The following is an 18,795-nucleotide window of genomic DNA, read 5'->3' on the forward strand; positions in this document are numbered from 1 at the left end:
AGCAAGTACAATAAGGTACAGTCAGCAGGCTGTAAGGATTAAAATACTATATTTTTGCTGAGTTGGATGAGAGAGAAGAAGAGAGAGAAGGGAAGCGGGCTCTTCGTGAAGAGCCAGCTCTAGCACGTGCTCCTAGGTGCTTTGTGAGAATGAAAGGTGGGTCATATATGATAAAAATAGTACTCTTCTATAGCTAACTATTGTACAAGCTGGCTATAAGATGGGCTATAAGACTGCTTATAGCCAGCAGTTGGCTATACTATTAACCATGCTCTAACACTCCTCGCCCTACTGGCTGCTGCCCAGCCACTTGGCTACATATAGGCCGGGCAGCCATGGCGCACGCACACCGGACACACACCGGCCTGCAGGAGCAGCCGCCAGTGCGCACGCACGAGCTGCAGCCGAAGCGGAGGCATGGGGATGGCGCATGTCGTCCTGGCCGCGGTGCTGGCCATGGCGGCGGCGGCGGCGACGGCGAGCGCGTCGCCGGCCGAGGGGATCCAGCCGCTGTCCAAGATCGCCATCCACAAGGCCACCGTTCACCTCGACCTCCACCGCTCCTCCGCGTACGTGCGGGCGACGCCGGCGCTGCTGGGCAACCAGGTACGTAAACCTAATCGATTATACTAGCTAGTTTATCAATACTCACCGGCCTAATCTGACCAACAGGGCTTGCAAAACAGCTCGCTCGGGCTTGCCGGCTTTGGATTTGCAGTTTGGACAACAACAGTTCACTAATAACCATACATCAACGAGCAAAAAAATATTCCTTCATTTTAAATAAGTGTCTCGATTTTGTAATAGCTCTAATATAATTTTAAGAATGAGGAAATAATAACTTAAAAACAATATGTAACTGTAGCATTATTGATGACCCACGGTGCGAAAACGATGCAAAAGAATGTAATGGTGACGGACGGAGACACTTAATTATCCATTCGATACGGGGCCCCCTTCCCACACCCATGTGACGGTTGCAGAACCACTAGTTGCATATTTTGATTTGATTAGCGTGCTTGTGCTTGTTTATGAATTACAGTACGTAGGATACTGTCACCAATAGATACGCCGGATGACTTTGTCCTAGGTACTGGCAGCACTGTGCCCTGCTGATCCTCAACATCAGAGTAGACAACAAAAGGCATCTTTTAGTTTCTCACTGTTGCACCGGCCGGCTTCACCGATTATTAAACTAGCTACACATAAAAGCCAAAAGAGAGTGCAATGGACCGTGACGTCGAGCCCCTGTTTTTGTACAGAAAATTGCCGTTAATCATCTCCACGACATAAAACGCTAGGTAGATCGAGTAAAACATAAAGGGAAATGCTATCTGGCTGATGTTCCTCACGGACGTTTTCCCAGCGAACTAACTCACATACACAGGATCCAGATCTCACACAGATGACAATTTCTGAAGAAATTTGCATCAAAATAAACGAACTGACATGCTCTAAAAATTGTCACTCCAGTGATACTATAAATGCCATCTGGGTCGTTTGCAAATGCCATCTCTCACAATGAACATTCCCGAGATATTATGTGTCATACCATGTTGAAAGGGAATGAAGGGATTGATAGAATAGTTGTTGTATTGTTTGAGACTCATGATATCATGAGCACATATATAGAAGTATACAATCATTTTAAAGTACAAGTGAAGGCAGGAACAAATCCTAGTCTATCTCTGTTTTTTAAAACAATCACGTTACTTAAATTATGGTCCAAAATAGATCTAAACAACTCAGAATTTTGAGCTGCATGCATACCTCTGACAGGACGAAGACACGGTATGGGTCACCGTCAAATACGGCTGGGACAACCCCAGCCCCGACGACTGGATCGCCGTCTTCTCCCCCGCCGATTTCATGTAAGAAATTTCCCCTTGACATTCCAAATTTCCAAGCACACTAAATTCATGTTCTAATCCCCCGTTGGATCCTCCGGCTTGTTTCTCTTGTGCGTACGCAGCTCGGGCACATGCCCTAACCCGCAGAGGTACCCTGCCGAGCCGCTGCTCTGCACGGCGCCGATCAAGGTCGGTTTGGTTAACTGAGCACGATGAGATCTCATGACAATCATCTGCCAACATGGCCATCCATGAACCATGATATATATATCCAGCTGACTTGGCCTGCTGGTGTGTGACTGCAGTATCAGTATGCCAACTACTCGGCGAACTACCTCAAAGGAGGCAAGGGCAGCATCCGGCTCCAGCTCATCAACCAGCGCGCCGACTTCTCCTTCGCCCTCTTCACCGGCGGCCTCGAAAACGTATGTAACCACTCCCGATCTGAACCTACTACTGTCTTAGCATGTGCAATTTCTCAGTGGGGCGAGAGGGGATCTGAAATTGTGAGCATGAACGGCCGTTGGTTGTGGGTGTTGCTTTTGCAGCCGAAGTTGGTGTCGGTGTCGAAGAAGGTGATGTTCAAGAACCCTAAGGCGCCGGTGTTCCCGCGGCTGGCGCAGGGCAAGACCCACGACGAGATGACGGTGACCTGGACCAGCGGCTACGACGTTAACGAGGCCTACCCGTTCGTGGAGTGGGGCATGGTCGGCGCCGCCGGAACGCGCACCCCCGCCGGGACACTGACCTTCAACCGCGGCAGCATGTGCGGTACGTACCTACGGTGCTGCATGAGGAGCATCAACTCGATCATGCATGGGCAAGGAGGTTGAATATTTACTCTCTTTTTTTTCTGGCTTTGGCTCTTTGTGCAGGCGAGCCGGCACGAACTGTTGGATGGAGAGATCCCGGGTTCATCCACACGGCGTTCATGAGGAACCTGTGGCCCAACAAAGAGTGCGTACCCTCCGATTCATATCAATTATCGCTGATTTAGTAGTATCAAAAGGAGTATCAAAATCTCTTTATGTTAATTCGGTGCTAATAAGAACTAGATCGTTCTAATTCGTCCTTGACAAAGAGCATGCTCATATATATATATATATATATATATATATATATATATATATATATATATATATATATATATATATATATATATATATATATATATATGGCCGGCTTTACTCAAAGATCATCTGGTTTGTGAATTCAGGTACTTTTACAAGATCGGGCACGAGCTCTCCGACGGAAGCGTGGTGTGGGCCAAGCCCTACACTTTCCGGGCACCGCCAACCCCCGGGCAGAACTCGCTGCAGCGTATCATCGTCTTCGGTGACATGGGAAAGGTAGAATTTAAATGTGTCACTCTTGGGGTTTTATTTTCTTTGAACCATGCGCAAGAGTTACACGTACGCATTAGATAGAAATAGGAGCGCAAGTTCACTTCACCGGAAATACAGATGATCGAGGGGAAATATCCTACATTCACCACATATGGGTGGGTGTTGTTGCACATGCATGCTCAAATCTGATGGTCCTTCTTCCCTACCCGTCTGTTGTCCGTTTGTAAATGGAACCGGAACACATGGTCGTCAGGAAAAGTAAGGAAGAGGATAGCACTTTTAGGCTATGTTTGATTGAGCTGTAGATTCTAAAAAAGTCACTGTAAAAATCCTGTTGTAAAAAAACTGTTGTGGATAAGCTAGAAGCTGAAAAGTTGGGATACCTTCAGTTTTAAAATTTATACTAGGAAAAAGCTACAGATTATCAAAAACTGCTTTGAACATTTACCCGTTTGATTAGGTTTTAGCTTTTTAAAATAGAAATTGATAAAAAAAAAAAAGATGAACCAAACACAGCCTTACAGATGGTACACGTGGTTTGGTCTTAATTTTCAGGCGGAGAGGGACGGATCAAACGAGTTCGCCAACTACCAGCCGGGGTCGCTCAACACGACGGACAGGCTGATTGAAGACCTGGACAACTACGACATCGTCTTCCACATCGGCGACATGCCCTACGCCAACGGGTACCTCTCCCAGTGGGACCAGTTCACCGCACAGGTCGCCCCCATCAGCGCCAAGAAACCCTACATGGTTGCAAGGTACACCATGCCATGACCATGTTGGTATATATGGAGTAGTTTCATCTCATGTTGGCAAATGTGGCATGCATGGAGCTCATTGCTAATCCTGGCCTTGCGTGTGCATGCAGCGGCAACCACGAGAGGGACTGGCCCAACACCGGCGGGTTCTTCGACGTCAAGGACTCCGGCGGCGAATGCGGCGTGCCGGCCGAGACCATGTACTACTACCCCGCCGAAAACAGGGCAAACTTCTGGTAAGCGGCGTACGTAGAAACCACATCATTTCATGCAAAATTCATACGTATATGAAAGTTAATACGAAGCGACGAAGAAATAATGTCTGCCATGCATGGACGACGTACGGATGTCAAGGTACAAGGTGGACTACGGGATGTTCCGGTTCTGCGTGGGGGACTCGGAGCACGACTGGAGGGAGGGCACCCCGCAGTACAAGTTCATCGAGGAGTGCCTGTCGACGGTGGACCGGAAGCACCAGCCGTGGCTCATCTTCACGGCGCACCGGGTGCTGGGCTACTCCTCCAACTCGTGGTACGCCGACCAGGGCTCCTTCGAGGAGCCCGAGGGACGGGAGAGCCTGCAGAAGCTGTGGCAGCGCTACCGCGTCGACATCGCCTACTTCGGCCACGTCCACAACTACGAGCGCACATGCCCGCTCTACCAGAGCCAGTGCGTCAACGCCGACAAGACCCACTACTCGGGCACCATGAACGGCACCATCTTCGTCGTCGCCGGCGGCGGCGGCAGCCACCTGTCGTCCTACACCACCGCCATCCCCAAGTGGAGCATATTCAGGGACCATGACTACGGGTTCACCAAGCTCACCGCATTCAACCACTCCTCGCTTCTCTTCGAGTACATGAAGAGCAGCGACGGCAAGGTCTACGACTCCTTCACCATCCACAGGGATTACCGCGACGTGCTCAGCTGCGTGCACGACAGCTGCTTCCCCACCACGCTCGCTAGCTAGCTCATATCGTCCGGCCGTCATGTCAATGTAATGGAGGGTCATCCATCCAATAAAATTGTGGGCATGTGTTGAGTAATAAAATTGGTCAGCTGCACAATTTATATGTGCTAGTAAAAAGATCATGCAAGAGGTGGGTGTATGCTCGTTATATATGCTTTGTAACTCCTTCATGTCATATTATTATGGGTTAATAAAAACATCCTTTATTAAAAAATAAAACTAATTTCTTCTGTAGGATTGCTAAATTTTAGTTGAATGTTTTTTTACTTTGACTTTACTCGGAAAAAAAAATGTCCATCTGATCGTGTGTTCTGACCGAACTCCTACTTTGTTGATGTCATGTAATAGCATTTCCCTCCCGTGTTTGCAGTATGCAGAGTGACAATGGTGAATCTACGAGGCAAATGTAGGGTATGTTCAACTTCAAGGGCGCTAACATTCTTGGGCATGAAGACAACCCATAATACACACATGTCACCATGCGATCTGATCCGCTTGTTTCACATAACACGCACACACTCCCACTCAAAACTCATTTAGTGCCACCAAGTAACTCATCAGAAGGACTCACACAACTCACACACACCGCCAAACAACCTCAGCCGACACAGCCAGGTAACTCATTCGACGGACTCATAAATATGGTAAAGTTTGTGAATTTGGATGCATTCATGTATTTAAAAAGGTTTACGGGATTCAAATAAAAGTTCATGAATTTGAAAAAAATCAATTGATTAAAAAAAAGGTTCATGAATTTGAAAAAATAATCACGAATTTGAAGAAAGTTTCTTAATTTAAAAGAATATGCTTATAAAAATGAAATAATAATAATAAAATATACAATAAAAACTACAAAAGGAAAATGAGAAAAATGCCTGAAGAAAACGCGATAAGTTCCTAAATGGGCTGCCCGCTTTGTCAGAGGTGTGTGCTTCAGTTTGTGAAATACAGTATAACCGGTGCTTATGGCGCGGATCGGGGGTATCCTATTTGACGCATTTTGGCACAAATTATAGACCTTGATCTAGCGGTGACCTCGGCCAAGCACAGGGCTTTCCTGGTTTTGGGAACCTTGTAGAATTTTCCAGTTGGTTTTTTCTGACTTTGGGTTTCCTGAACCGGTTTTCATGTTTATGTTTGGTTTTTAGTTTTTTATTTGTTTCATTTTTCTGTTTATTTTTCTTCTTTCTTTTTTATTTTATTTTCCTTTTATATTTCGTTTTCCTTTTTCGTTCCTTTTTATTATTCAAGTTTATTTTTAATCTTAATAAAAATTCATGTTGCAAAATTTGTTCTCAAATTTTAAAAAAATGTATGTGACTTTCATAAAATATTAAACTTTTAAAAAAAAAATCACCGTGTTTTCAAGAATTGTTCACAAATTCAGAAACTGTTCGGATTTTTAAAAAAATTGTATGGGAATTACAACAATTCTCGTTTGTCAAAAAATATTTGGACTGTTTTTTCTGAACATTTTCAGAACTTTTTTAGAATAATGACCGGGATTTAAGAAAAATTTCAAAAATGCTCCTGTTTTTTAAAAAAAATCATGTATTCAAAAATTATTTGGTTTTAAATTTTCTTTTGTATTTTAGAACAAATTCGTTTCGAAATTTGCTCTAAAAATCCAAAATATGTTTGTGATTTTAAAGTTGTTCCCGTTTTGGAACTTTGCTCACAAATTCGAAGAAAAATGTGTTTATAAAAAAAAGTTCGGAAATTTCAAAATGGGCTCGTCGTTTGAGAAAATTGCTCGGGTTTGCCATAAAATTCTTCGTATGTTCAGAAAATAACTCAAAATTTGGAATATTGTGTGGTATTCTTTCAAATAGTGTTATGTCTGGTACTGCCACTACCTTTTAACTCTTGTGTTATTTATTTTTATTCATCTATATGTTTGGAAGATATGGATGAATAAAAATAAGGAGGAGGTCCCGTGCTTGGACGTAGCAATGTTGCTGTGCACTGAAGTGGTTAGCTCATCCTGCCTTCATGGACATGTACGTACGTAACCACGATGACGCACGCATGCGACGTACGCACGCACACGAAACAAACACCTCAAGTGGAATCCACAAAAACCTCCACCCCCATCCATCTACTCTTAAGAAGCCACGCCATGCGACCAGCCACGGCCATGGCGGCCGCGGGGTGGTATCTAGCCGCCGGAGCCATGGTCACGGCCACCCTGCTGTCCCTGACGGCCGGCACGCCCACGCCGCCGTCGTCCTCCTCCTCCTCGCTGGACTGCGGCACGGTGACGTCGCTGCTCACGGGCTGCGCGGCCTTCGTCAGGCGCGGCCCGGGCGCGGCGCCGCTGCCGGCCCCGGGCACGGCGTGCTGCGACGGGGTGGACGGCCTGTACGCCGTCGCCGCGGACTCGCCGGAAAACTGGCGGTCCGTGTGCCGCTGCATGGCCGGGCTCGTCCGGCAGAACTGGTCCAACGCGTCCGCCATCGCGCTGCTGCCGGCGCTCTGCGGCGTCTCGCCGGTGTCCGCCGCCCACGCGGTCACCTACTGCAGCAGGTACAAGGGGAAAAGAAAACTCCTCAGCTCGTTCGTTTCCGATCGATGACGATCTTTCTTTCCCGTGAGGCTAATAACAGTGACATAATTCCCTTGCAGCATCGCTTGACGGTTTCTCGGGCTCGGCATGGCGACCGGCAATTTTAAGGGCGTGCAGCTTGCTGATCCGTTTGGAGCTGTCAATTTTGTTCTTAATTAGCTAGATAGCTAGTAGTAATGGTGATTTCGCTTTGCTACCCTGTTTAATTCGGTGTTGCTCATTCTTGCTCTTGATCAATACGATTAGATTTCTTGATTGGCAAACGTGTCCGCGGACAGGTAAAGCGGGCGGATACGGTGTCCGATTTGACTGACTGTTACGGGATCCAATTTCTGAAAGAACCAAGAGAGAACTGCCCCCACCCTCTTTTATATCAACTCGACAGCCAAACTGATGGATTGAACACACAAAATGGGTTGAGAAAGATCTTCACAGGCACATATGGAGAATCAGAAAGATAATAAAAAAAGGAACAAATGTAATCATACCACATATACAAGCATTACATGTTACAATAATATAGTCGTTAACATGCATGACAATAATTTCAAAGCATACAGCCAGATACGACGCACAGCGTATATTTTACAGAATATGAGCCATGAGTTTGAGATTATTTTCTACATGCAACTTATGTCATGATCCCCGGCTCGCATACTACGTACTTACGTTAAGAACATATATATACAACACACACAAGGTTTTCGAATTAAACCAAGGGGCAACCAGATGCCTTTCACTTCAAATGGTTTCCTGGGAGAAAAAAGTCCTCCTTCAGCACATGCTCCCATTCCGGCGGTGAGTGGCTTAGCTGCTCGTCATGCGTGTGCGCGCTTGCAGGTTCCGCTGGTGCCGAGACAACACAGGGCTCTTCAAGACAACACAGGGCTCTTCAAGCAATGCACTGACGTACTGGCTTGCGGTTTTGCTATCCGCTTCATCAGATTGGGCCCTGCGCCCACCGTTGTCAGGCAAATCAGTCTTCTGAATTAGCTCATCGTGTGCCCCACGACCAAGTCGTTTTGTTTCAAAGTGACCCGCCCAATCATCGGAATGGCAAACCTCTTGTCCCTCGTTCACAGCGCTGCTATTGTTGTCTTCACGTCTTTTCAGGACTTGCAGCCTGGCCATAACCACGTCTTCAAGCTGACCAAATTCATTCTTGCTTGCTGTTTGGAGCTGATGAGCATTGCCCTCGTTCGATGAGCTTATGTCATCACTACAGCATATCAAATCTTTGAGCTTAGCCATAAAAGCGCCATGGATTTTGCTTTCACTAGATTCTGCCTGCTCTATGTTGGTACCCTCGTCCAATGATCTTGTATTATTGTTACAGCTCGTGAAACCGTTAAGTGCAGCAATGGTAGCACCATCAGACTCACCACCTTCGCTGCTGCTTGCTTCTGAACGCTCTTTGATGATGTCCTCCACTAAAGAAGTTATCCTATCGTCAACAGCATTATCAAAAACAGTGTCATCAAAAACATCTGTCCTGTTATAATTACTTGTTCCCTTCCGCACCTCAGCATTGACCTCACGGTAGCAATTTATACTCTCATCACGGAGCTTGAGAACTTTCAGTCGAGCAAAGACATCAGCATCAACCTTATCACCTCCCTGAGGTAGTAAGGCTGCATTGCCAATATTGCGCTCTTTCACATGGTTTTGTTGTTTGCTAGAATCAGCAAACCCTCCAAAACATGAAGAGTTCTTGTGTTTGGGCATGTAGGCTTTGGCTTCTCCTAATGAATTGGCAGGTGCTGCAGCTACAAGATTATTCAACACACAGGAGTAAGTGAATGCTACGAATAATCCAGATAAATTAAGGCACACTTACTTGCTACACACGTACAAACAGAAACACTAACCTGTTTGCTGATTGTAATGTTTCGTCACGAGTTTCATGCGGGCAAGTTGCAGTTCATACTTGAGTTTACACATGGAAGCTTCAGCTTCAATCCACAGATTCTTATATATCAGCATTTGCGCATCTTTAGTATCACCAATGACATTCTCTTCTGGAAGCTTAGTAAGATCCTGCACGCAAGATGGCAATAGTATTAGTTACGTGATCAAGAGGATAGCAGATACCTAACACATTCCTAAGTAATTAAGCACTACCTCCAAAATAAATGTTTTGAAATCTGCACCAATGTTCTCCCAATCAAGGCCATCAAAATTCTCAGGCTGATGATTCTTTCCATGGCACTTTATTGTTTCTGATTTCGATTGGTGGCACTTTCCATTGGCATCATCATTTTTTAATGCAGCCTTGTACACGAAAGTAAACAAACCAAAATGAGTCAACCAATAATTTCATGGCCATTTTTATAGAAACACAACTGAATGATAAATAATGACAAATTTTGAGTGGATCCCAAAGTGGACCCTTGCCAAATAATTATAAAAAGACGGGTCAAAAAATGAAAATTCCTGGCCAGGCCATTAGCATTGATGTCAATTAACTTTTTTTAGCAAACCATGTTAATTAACTAGCCGGTCAAAACCATGTTCAGCCCGACAACGAATGTTGTACAGCAATATCAGCAGCTGTTAACACTGCTAACAGAAAGCAAGAATGGTATAACGTCTCAGCAAATAATGGACAAGTTCTCAGTTATCATGAACAGAAAACCATATCACTACCAAAATAGAAGCTTAGTCATTCTAGTACCCCAGAGGCAAACTAGAGTCCGAAAATACCAGGTATACCAAAAACATGCAACTAGTCATCAAAGTGAACAATTAGCATGTAAGCTGAAAAATGGAACCGCCGCCGGCCGGTGAACGCTGGAGACAAGGTTGGAGGGGGAGGGGGAAGAACACAAAGAGGTTTCGGGCGCTCGAACACCCGCCACGCGCACGGCCTGTTTTCTGTATTACCTGAGCACAAACTCAACAGCCTCCTCACAATACACATGGGGGGTCGGGGGTTCTTATGCGCGCGCACAGACGCACCGCGCCGTGCTCCCGACGCATCTCCCCTCCACGATCCCCACGTTCCGCACTACGCAGCTCGCGCGCCCGACGCACACACACGCCCCCGCACGACTGGGTCCAGTGCCCCTGACTCGGTCACCCCCGCGCCGATCGCGCCTAACTAACTCACGCACGCACACCCCCTAGGACACGCACACACGCACCCTAGTCCGCCACGGCCGGACCTGTCACACTCCTGGCACTCGCTCCCAACCGCGGCTTATTGACCCAACAAAGCATTCATATCACCCATAGAGCTTATATGCAAGTGACAAAACTTGAATATTTTTCCAGGTTGTAACGTGTTCCCTCTGTACCTTAATATAAGATGTTTTTTCACAATGTAATGGACTCTAAAAACGTCTTATAAAAAGTCACAGAGGTTGTACATCTTTAATTCTTTAATCACAAGTTCAATGAATATAGTACAAGTCATACAAAGTTTTATTCATGAAAACATAACTTAATCAAGTTGGTGATACCTGAGAATGATGATTTTATACCATACAACCATACCTTACTTATCTTGGAACTCAAAGAACTGAGATTGTGTATTGTAGATTGAACAAGTGCATGTTCAGATTCCCCCAACTCATAACCACCATCGCATGTAGATAGAAGCACTACTGAGAAATTATAAATTGACTTGATTAAGTCTTCTTGAGTCTTGGATCTGTAGGCAACTTTATCTGAAGATACCTTCACTGACTCCTCAACACCGGGACTGCAATGGGTTAAATGCTCCAGACCTATATTCATAGGCATCTCCGAGTACAGACTTTCCAATGTTGCCACAGTTTTATGGACGCAAGTATTTCCTTTTAGACTTTCTTTTGTCAAACTCCTAACCTTTGTAATTGGAGCTGCGGCAAAATTGCTTGAAACTTTCTTACCAGAATCTTCATTCATACCCACAACATGACTGCCAAAGTCTCTGGCTAACACTATGGGTTCAAATGTTCTTTGGCCAAGAAAAACACCTCCCTGTTGACCTGGTGTTACCCCATTTCCGGAATTTTCTCCTATCTTACAGGTCACGTGTTTATCTCTTCTGGTGCCTTGATCTACAGATACATAACTAGGGTGGCTAGACCTAGCCATACAATTGAAATCCCCAGCAATGGATGGTTGTGCATCACTATGACCTTCAGATTTTTTACACTCTGAAGGCAGACTGGATGAAGAAAGATAATTTACGAAATAAGGTAGACACGAATCATTCGCAGGATTTGATGTATCATGACGCTTGGGAAATAACACAGAATTACTAGTAGTAAACTCAGAAAGCTTCTTGCTTTGGTGCAACTCATGGAGGTCACCTGAGCCATTAGCAGAAAAAGGAGCTTCATCATTTTTCACAACACCAAATGATGACTGCTGCGCAGTTGGTGTCCCTTTCCAACAAGGAGAATCAACAACAGGATTATTTACTTCAAGTGGCTCAATGAAAAGGTCACGAGGCTGAGAAAATGCATGTTCTGAAGGAGACACATTGGAAGATGATGCTTGCAAGCTGTTGAAACCAGACTTCACTTCTGATGACGGCTGTACAGGTCTCCCAGATCCAGAAGTGTCACCCGAAAGATAGTTTTCTCCAACTCCATGTCCATTAAGTGGATAGGTTCCTGGCTGCACAGGCCTCCCAGTTTCTGAACTCTCACCCAAAGGGTAGTTCTCTCCAACTCCACGTCTACTAAGTGGATAGCTTCCCATTATTCTCGTGCCACTATCAGAGTTACTCCAGTCACCACAATGTTTATAAGCAGTCTGATGTCCAAAGAGGTCTTTCTGTTCATTCTGCATGGTATCAAAATAATCAAGATTTAATCTGCAAGGGTTCATGTATGGTGAGGAAAATGTATTTTCCAATATATGGCCATCTGTTGTGGGCGACAATGATTTTGTTGTAGCACATACTTCAGGTGAGACAGAAACAGGTGGCATGGACAGGTTGTAATCCAATGGATATGTTGAGCACGATGGAAGATGTGTCGTGTAGTTATCATAAGCAGAATACGAGGAATGCTGATTCACAGGTTGAGGTGTGGAACGCTTTTTATCTAAGCAAGCAAACATATTAGGAGACACGGAAGGCTGATGGATAACTGATGACCCAAAATCACTTGGGAGGGCCTTGGACGTTCTTTGGTAAATTCCAGGATACTTCTCTTCCATCCACTCGGAGCTGGCTGTTGTGAAGGGATGTGGCTGCATGGTGTTACCAAAATGACTCCCAGTGTACAAGCCAGTGTGTGTGTTCTCAGAAACCAGAAACCCATCCGAGTTGGCAAAACCTGCATAATTTGGTTGGTTGTGTTAGGTAACAAGATAAGTTTAATCCATGGTATACAACTAGGCATTACTGCAATGTCGACCTCCATGAAATCGCCCATGACACTAAAATTACAAGACAACACTAATAAACATGAACAGTGAGAAGCGTATATGTAGATAATAATATCATGAATCATGACCAGCTAGCCCATACATGCAAGTGCACAACCATTCGTCTCTCTCAAATTTCATAAACTTCCACAATCTGCTAATACAGTTTTCGATCTACGACCGCATAATTACTCCATCAGTACTCATTACGACCGAATCACATAATCCCAGGGAGTACCTTCGACCCCTCGACATATCTCATTCAAATGAATCAGACCACCGGCATAACCGCATCAAAAATAACAAACCACGGAGCAGAAACAACTCCAGGGCCCAGCCCGGTGACGGGAGAAGGGAGGGCGTCGGCTCACCTCGGTACCCGGCCGCTGCGCCGGCCTCCAGATCCATGTAGCTCGCGGGAGGCTCGACCCAGGAGTCGTAGAGCGACGGCGCGGTGGGGAGGTCGGGGTAGGGGCTAGGGTTAGCGGGGGCGTTGGGGACCGGATCGGGGGTCGCGGCCCCGCGGGGATGGCCGACGGTGAAGGGCGCCGCGGACGGGGAGAGGTAGGAGAGGTGCGCGTGCGTATGCGGCTGCGGCTGCGGCTGCGGGGAGGGCCGGCGATCGCCGGAGTACGACATCGCGTCGACGCCGGGCCGTGGATGGATGGATGGATGGATGCGGCTGCTGCTCGTTGCGAAAGTAGTGTGCGCGTCTCGCATCGGCAAAGTGTGTGCGTGGAGTGTGGGTTTGGTGGATCCATCGGGTCGGGCTTTTTTTCTCTTTTTTTTTTTTGGGCAAACTTTTTTTCTTATAGAACGCTCTGTGCGTCAAGTTGCTGGGGCTTCGCACAGAGAGCGTCCAGTCGGCAGCTGAGCCAGCGAGTTTTACTGATTATAAGACAACACAAACTTTTAAGAACCGGACTGCACCGCAGGTTCGAAAAAATTCTGAAATTGCAAACACATTTTTTTCTAAGACAGCGCAGATCATTAAATGCTCAAAACATTTCCTAACTATCGTGAACACCTTTTTTTGAAACGGGAACATATTTTGTAAATTCCAAAACAAAATTTGGAAAAAACAAACTTTCTTTGAAGCTCCTAAACATTTTCGGAAACAACAACACTTTTTTGAAATGGGAACATTTTTTGAAGTTCTGCATACATAACCTTCCGAACAATTTTCGAAAAGCACGAACTAAATTTGAAATCATCATCATTTTTTGAAATTTGAGAACGATTTTTGAAACTCCTGCAAAAATGGAAACATGAGCATTTTTCTAAAATTTGAGAACTACTTTACTACTTTCGAAAGCAGGAACATTTTTTGAAAAATATTGTGAACATTTTGAAGGAAAACATACTGAACAAAAATCGAAAATGATCATTTTATGAAAACTGCGAATAACTTTTGAATCGGATTTTATTTGAAATCCTGAAAAATGGAGATTTTGCGAATAATTAAAACGAGAATATTTTTAAAAAATTTGTGAACAATTGTTTATAATGGATTTTTCTTCAAAATCTTAATATTTTTTTAGAAGTACAAACATTTTTTGAAAACATGAATCTTTTAAAGAAATGTGAAATTTTGAAATCAAATTCCAAATATTTTTTGTAAAGGAAGAACATTTTTTTAAAATTCCCAAATATTTTATGAAAATGTACAAATTTTTAAAAAAAAACAACTAACAATGAAACATGTGAATATTTTATGAAATTTCCAAAAACAAGTTGAGTTCATGAACAGATTTGAAGTTTTTTTTAAAATGGAAAACATGAACATTTTTTAAATTCAGAAAAAAAACATTTTTAATGCAAACAAAATTTGTATTGCATGCTTTTTTGGAAATGCGAACAAAATTTGAAATATGAGATCATAATATGAATTACTCCGCAGGTGCATCAAGCACTAATTCGTATGGTTGTCGCACACTATGGAATTGTGTATGAAAGTCGGTTGTCCCCCAAAAAATGGAGAACATCGCGTGGAAGGTGGTGACCGGGACGCTACCTACACAACGGTGCAAGAGGTACAGGCACCTCTCTACACGATCAACATGCCCATTGTGCGGTGTAGAGGAGGAGAACACTTTTCCATCCGTTGATTTCATGTTTGCAGGCTCGAGTTCTTTGGGTAAATATGCGAAGGAGGTGGCCCCTTCGAGGTGATGACCTTCTCATTGATAATGGAAAGGAGTGGTTCATGCACTTGCTCAATACATCCTCTCAAGAAGTTTGTGATATGCTTATCATGTTAATATGACGAATTTGACATTTGCACAATGATAAGATCCATGAAAAGGACACCCCACCAGTTCCTGCCACGGTTGAGTTTCTGGATAGTTACTATAAATCCATCAGGCTTGCCGGGAGGTACTCGCAAGAGAAAATCTTGAAAGGGAATATGTCTATCTCGACCCTTGATATGCCTGCACAGAGGGAGACGAACCTTCCGTTTCTCTCGCGAGCCCCGTCTCCCCAGACACGGTGGCTCTCTCGGCCGATGGCTTTGCGGTTGCGGGCATGGTTCTGAAAGACAATGTAGGGTTGATTATATTTGGACAACGCTAGGCATCAGACTATTGATGTTTGCATCCCATCAGACTACTCATAGGCCGTTGGATTAGTAGCAGGTAAGTGTCTGATCAACACGATAGACCCACACATAGAGGAGGCTGCAGGTGGCTAGTTTGGATATGCATAATAGCGATTTGTTTTCGTGATGCATCCATAAATCGTTTCCGTGATGCATCCATAAATCACGCTAATCCAGTTTTAAATGTACATGCGTGGAATTAGCCCCCTAAATTAAACTCATCACTCTTGGTCTCCATACAGGTTTGTTTCGGAAGCAAATATTATTTCCACTATTATTCTTTTTTTGCGAGAATATTTCCACTATTATTCGAATTGCTTCTGGCTTAAATGTTTTATTTAAATATTTTGCTTCCTGGTGAAAGTTGCTTCCATCGACTCATGAATTGGTTTCCATTAAGAATCAAACTTGTTCGGATCTGATAGAAATTTCAAATTTGTACAAATATGTTGTGGGTTTTTTCACCTTACAAACATCATAAATATTGCTTGCATCGAATAGATAATTGTTTCTAAGAAATAAGACCTTTACATAGAAGAGAACCATTAACATGAGAATACATGCTTGAAACACAACATGGATGTATTTCCTAGGAATAAGTTATAAAATTGTACTCAGTTTGCTTACATGGGCAGAACATTATGCTTCCGTAGTCCCGTGCATATATATTTTTTATTGAATACATGCTCAAACAAAGTGGTAATTGCTCCTGCTCACTTCCTACTTGCTGCTGTACAGGATGTGACAACGTGACCGTCAAGTCGCTATATCTGGCGTAGCTCCTAAAGGCGCACATTATTCCCGCGCACGAGCAAGACATCGGTCGGTTTCCGTCAGCTTGAAGAAGTCACTCATCCATGCAGTGGTGCTTGAAACACAGTAATATTTTCTTCCAACGAGGTGGTGCTTCCAACGCCATCCAAATAACCCTGAATTTTCTTGAAGCAAATCACCATTCCAACAGAGGCAATGAAGTTTTACTAGAAGCATATAAGCAAGGTAAGTTTGGCGAACTAGTGTGGAAAAACAACAATATGTTTGAAGCATATAATTTGGAATTTTGAAGCAATAATAAAGTAGAATGGAAGCAAACATTACATATAGTAGAAAATGGATTGGCAATCTGTCATCCTAAATTTGTTAAGCATGGAAGCACAATGTTAAAACGACGGCGAAGATAGCACCTAAGGACAGATATAGAATGGAAAATAAATATAGAACGAAGAGTCTAATTACACAAATTAGAGGGGAAATTGCAAGAAAGAGAAATCACACAACTAATGAGAAATATAATGAAGTCTGTTTTTAAAAAATATAAAGTAATCTCCACACACGCTAGAAGGAAATACACTGAAATCAAGGCTCATGATTATAATTCTACATGTACACGAGGAGCATGGAACAAGCACCTAGGTAGCTAGCATGATGCAAAGCAATGATCTTTACTGGAAGCATAGATGTTTTCAAGCAATACTCTGAATGAAAATGCTAATTGCAGAGTTGAATATATATGCATCAAAAACTAGACTGAACTCGCATGAAGCATCTGTACATATGAAGCTTCTAGGAAGCATGACAAAGGATTGACATCCCATATTCGTACATAGTAAAGCACCTACAGTGATTCAACTATACAATATTATATGAGAGCTTGAGTTGTTTTGATGGTTATAACAAGGAGAAACAAAAATAAAATAAGAATTAAGTAGCAGCAATCAAGGAAGCTTGGATAACAAACCATACAAACACTTAATCGAGATGTCAGAAGCTCCATTTGGAGTATGGAGGACAATAAGAGACGTGACATAGAACATGAGCTATATATACAGGAGCTCAGTCCGACATGTAATTGGTCACTATATCATCTATGACCATGATATGAACAGAAGAATCAAGATGAGACGACTCAATACCTTGGTCTCGTTGCTGCATGCGAGGGAGGCGAGTGAATCCTCCAATGTTCTTTGCATGCTGCCTTCGTTCTTCAACCAAGACGACGCTACCGCGGTGGATAGGACGAGTGAGGACTGGTCGAACCTAGTGCAGTTGTGCAGATGACTAGGAGGGCAGCGGGGTTGGCAGCTCGCTCGTGCGTGTTGTGGACACAACCTCCGGATGGGACGGCGAGTTGGCACATTGAATCTCACGGCCGCTGCGGGTGGCTGGTCATGGCGGCGAGATCTGGACGACAAGGGGAGGAGAGATGGGGACGAGGGTCATGTGAGAGGATTGAGGAAGGTGAGATTAATGCAGGAGAGATTATAGGTGGGACGTGGCAGAAAATCAGCTGGTTTGGAAACACATCACAGATTTATGGAAGTAATCTCAGCCGTATAATGAAAAAAACATCGACATTTCACGACCGGTCTGACCAATGCCTTCTTCCAGACCTCTGATAAGAAGTGTTTCCCATTATATTTGCAGCATATCAGGTTCATATTCCACTATAATGATTTGTTGGAAGCAGAACTGCATGCAATAATGCAAGGCATGGCATTGACGATTCAACACTCCAACCTTCTGGTGGTTCTACAGTCTCTTCTGAAGCTCTTTCAAGTCTGTCTAATGATGCATTGGTTCATTCGGCGTACGGCGAGTTAGTTCTAGAGATTAAGGATCTTCTTGGTATTAGAGTTTTTTCTTAGAAAATTAGTCATACTCAAAATAAAGTTGCCGATTGATTGGCCAATTATAGCCGATCTAAACGAGCCATCGTCGCGTGGTTGGGCTCGGTTCCACCATGTACTTTGAAAATTTGTGGCCTCTCGACTATAACTCTATGAACTTAAAATTCCCTTATCCCCACAAAAAAACATTAAAACATGATAACATTTGCTGAAAATGCGAACAATGATGAAACCGCGAACATTTGTTAAACATGATTTTTTTTTTGTGAAATGGTGATTTTTTTCTGAAAACAAGAACATTCTTTGACACACGACTATTTTTCTGAAATTGTGAACAAATTTGAAAACAAGAACTGTTTTTAAAATTCCTGACCTTTTCCAAGACACGAACATGCACAAGAGAAAAAGTAACATAAAAGAATAAGAAAAATAAAATAAAAAAGTGAATAGCCAAAAACATATATAAAAATAGGTAAAGGAAAAAAAGGAAAACCGTTCAAGGAACCTTTCTACAAGGTTCCTAAAACCAGAAAACCCGACTGGAAAATTCTAGTGTTCCCCAAACCAGAAAAGCTCAAACACGATAATGGATTGGCCCAGGCCGCCGCTCCATCGCCAGCTCTCCGCGTTGCTTCGACAGTTCCACGCAACCAGTGGCAAATAGAAAAATTCGTCTGATCCCAAGTAGTTCCCTCTAGCTAGGTTTTTTTTT

General features: G+C 43.8%; 2 protein-coding genes and 1 pseudogene across 3 annotated transcripts; 2 read left to right on the forward strand and 1 right to left on the reverse strand.

The window, feature by feature from the left end:
• The first annotated feature begins 352 nt into the window (after positions 1-352).
• Positions 353-5,141, forward strand: LOC123449889 (nucleotide pyrophosphatase/phosphodiesterase). Its single transcript, XM_045127249.1, has 10 exons — positions 353-606; positions 1,780-1,871; positions 1,973-2,039; positions 2,156-2,275; positions 2,399-2,621; positions 2,726-2,807; positions 3,067-3,199; positions 3,752-3,957; positions 4,068-4,193; positions 4,312-5,141. The coding sequence occupies exons 1-10, from the start codon at positions 418-420 to the stop codon at positions 4,925-4,927; spliced, it is 1,854 nt and encodes a 617-aa protein (XP_044983184.1). The 5' UTR covers positions 353-417; the 3' UTR covers positions 4,928-5,141.
• Positions 5,142-7,040: 1,899 nt separating this feature from the next.
• Positions 7,041-7,502, forward strand: LOC123450871 (putative non-specific lipid-transfer protein 14). The gene has a single exon (XM_045127923.1). The coding sequence runs from the start codon at positions 7,047-7,049 to the stop codon at positions 7,500-7,502; it is 456 nt and encodes a 151-aa protein (XP_044983858.1). The 5' UTR covers positions 7,041-7,046.
• A 476-nt stretch (positions 7,503-7,978) lies between these two features.
• Positions 7,979-13,566, reverse strand: LOC123449890 (annotated as a pseudogene). The gene is made up of 5 exons (XR_006632052.1): positions 13,229-13,566; positions 10,989-12,766; positions 9,615-9,764; positions 9,362-9,530; positions 7,979-9,259 (listed from the first exon to the last, which is right to left on the reverse strand). The product of XR_006632052.1 is annotated as an uncharacterized LOC123449890 (transcript).
• Between the last annotated feature and the right edge of the window lie 5,229 nt (positions 13,567-18,795).

This window comes from Hordeum vulgare, chromosome 4H, assembly GCF_904849725.1.
Source record: "Hordeum vulgare subsp. vulgare chromosome 4H, MorexV3_pseudomolecules_assembly, whole genome shotgun sequence".
NCBI lineage: Eukaryota > Viridiplantae > Streptophyta > Magnoliopsida > Poales > Poaceae > Hordeum > Hordeum vulgare.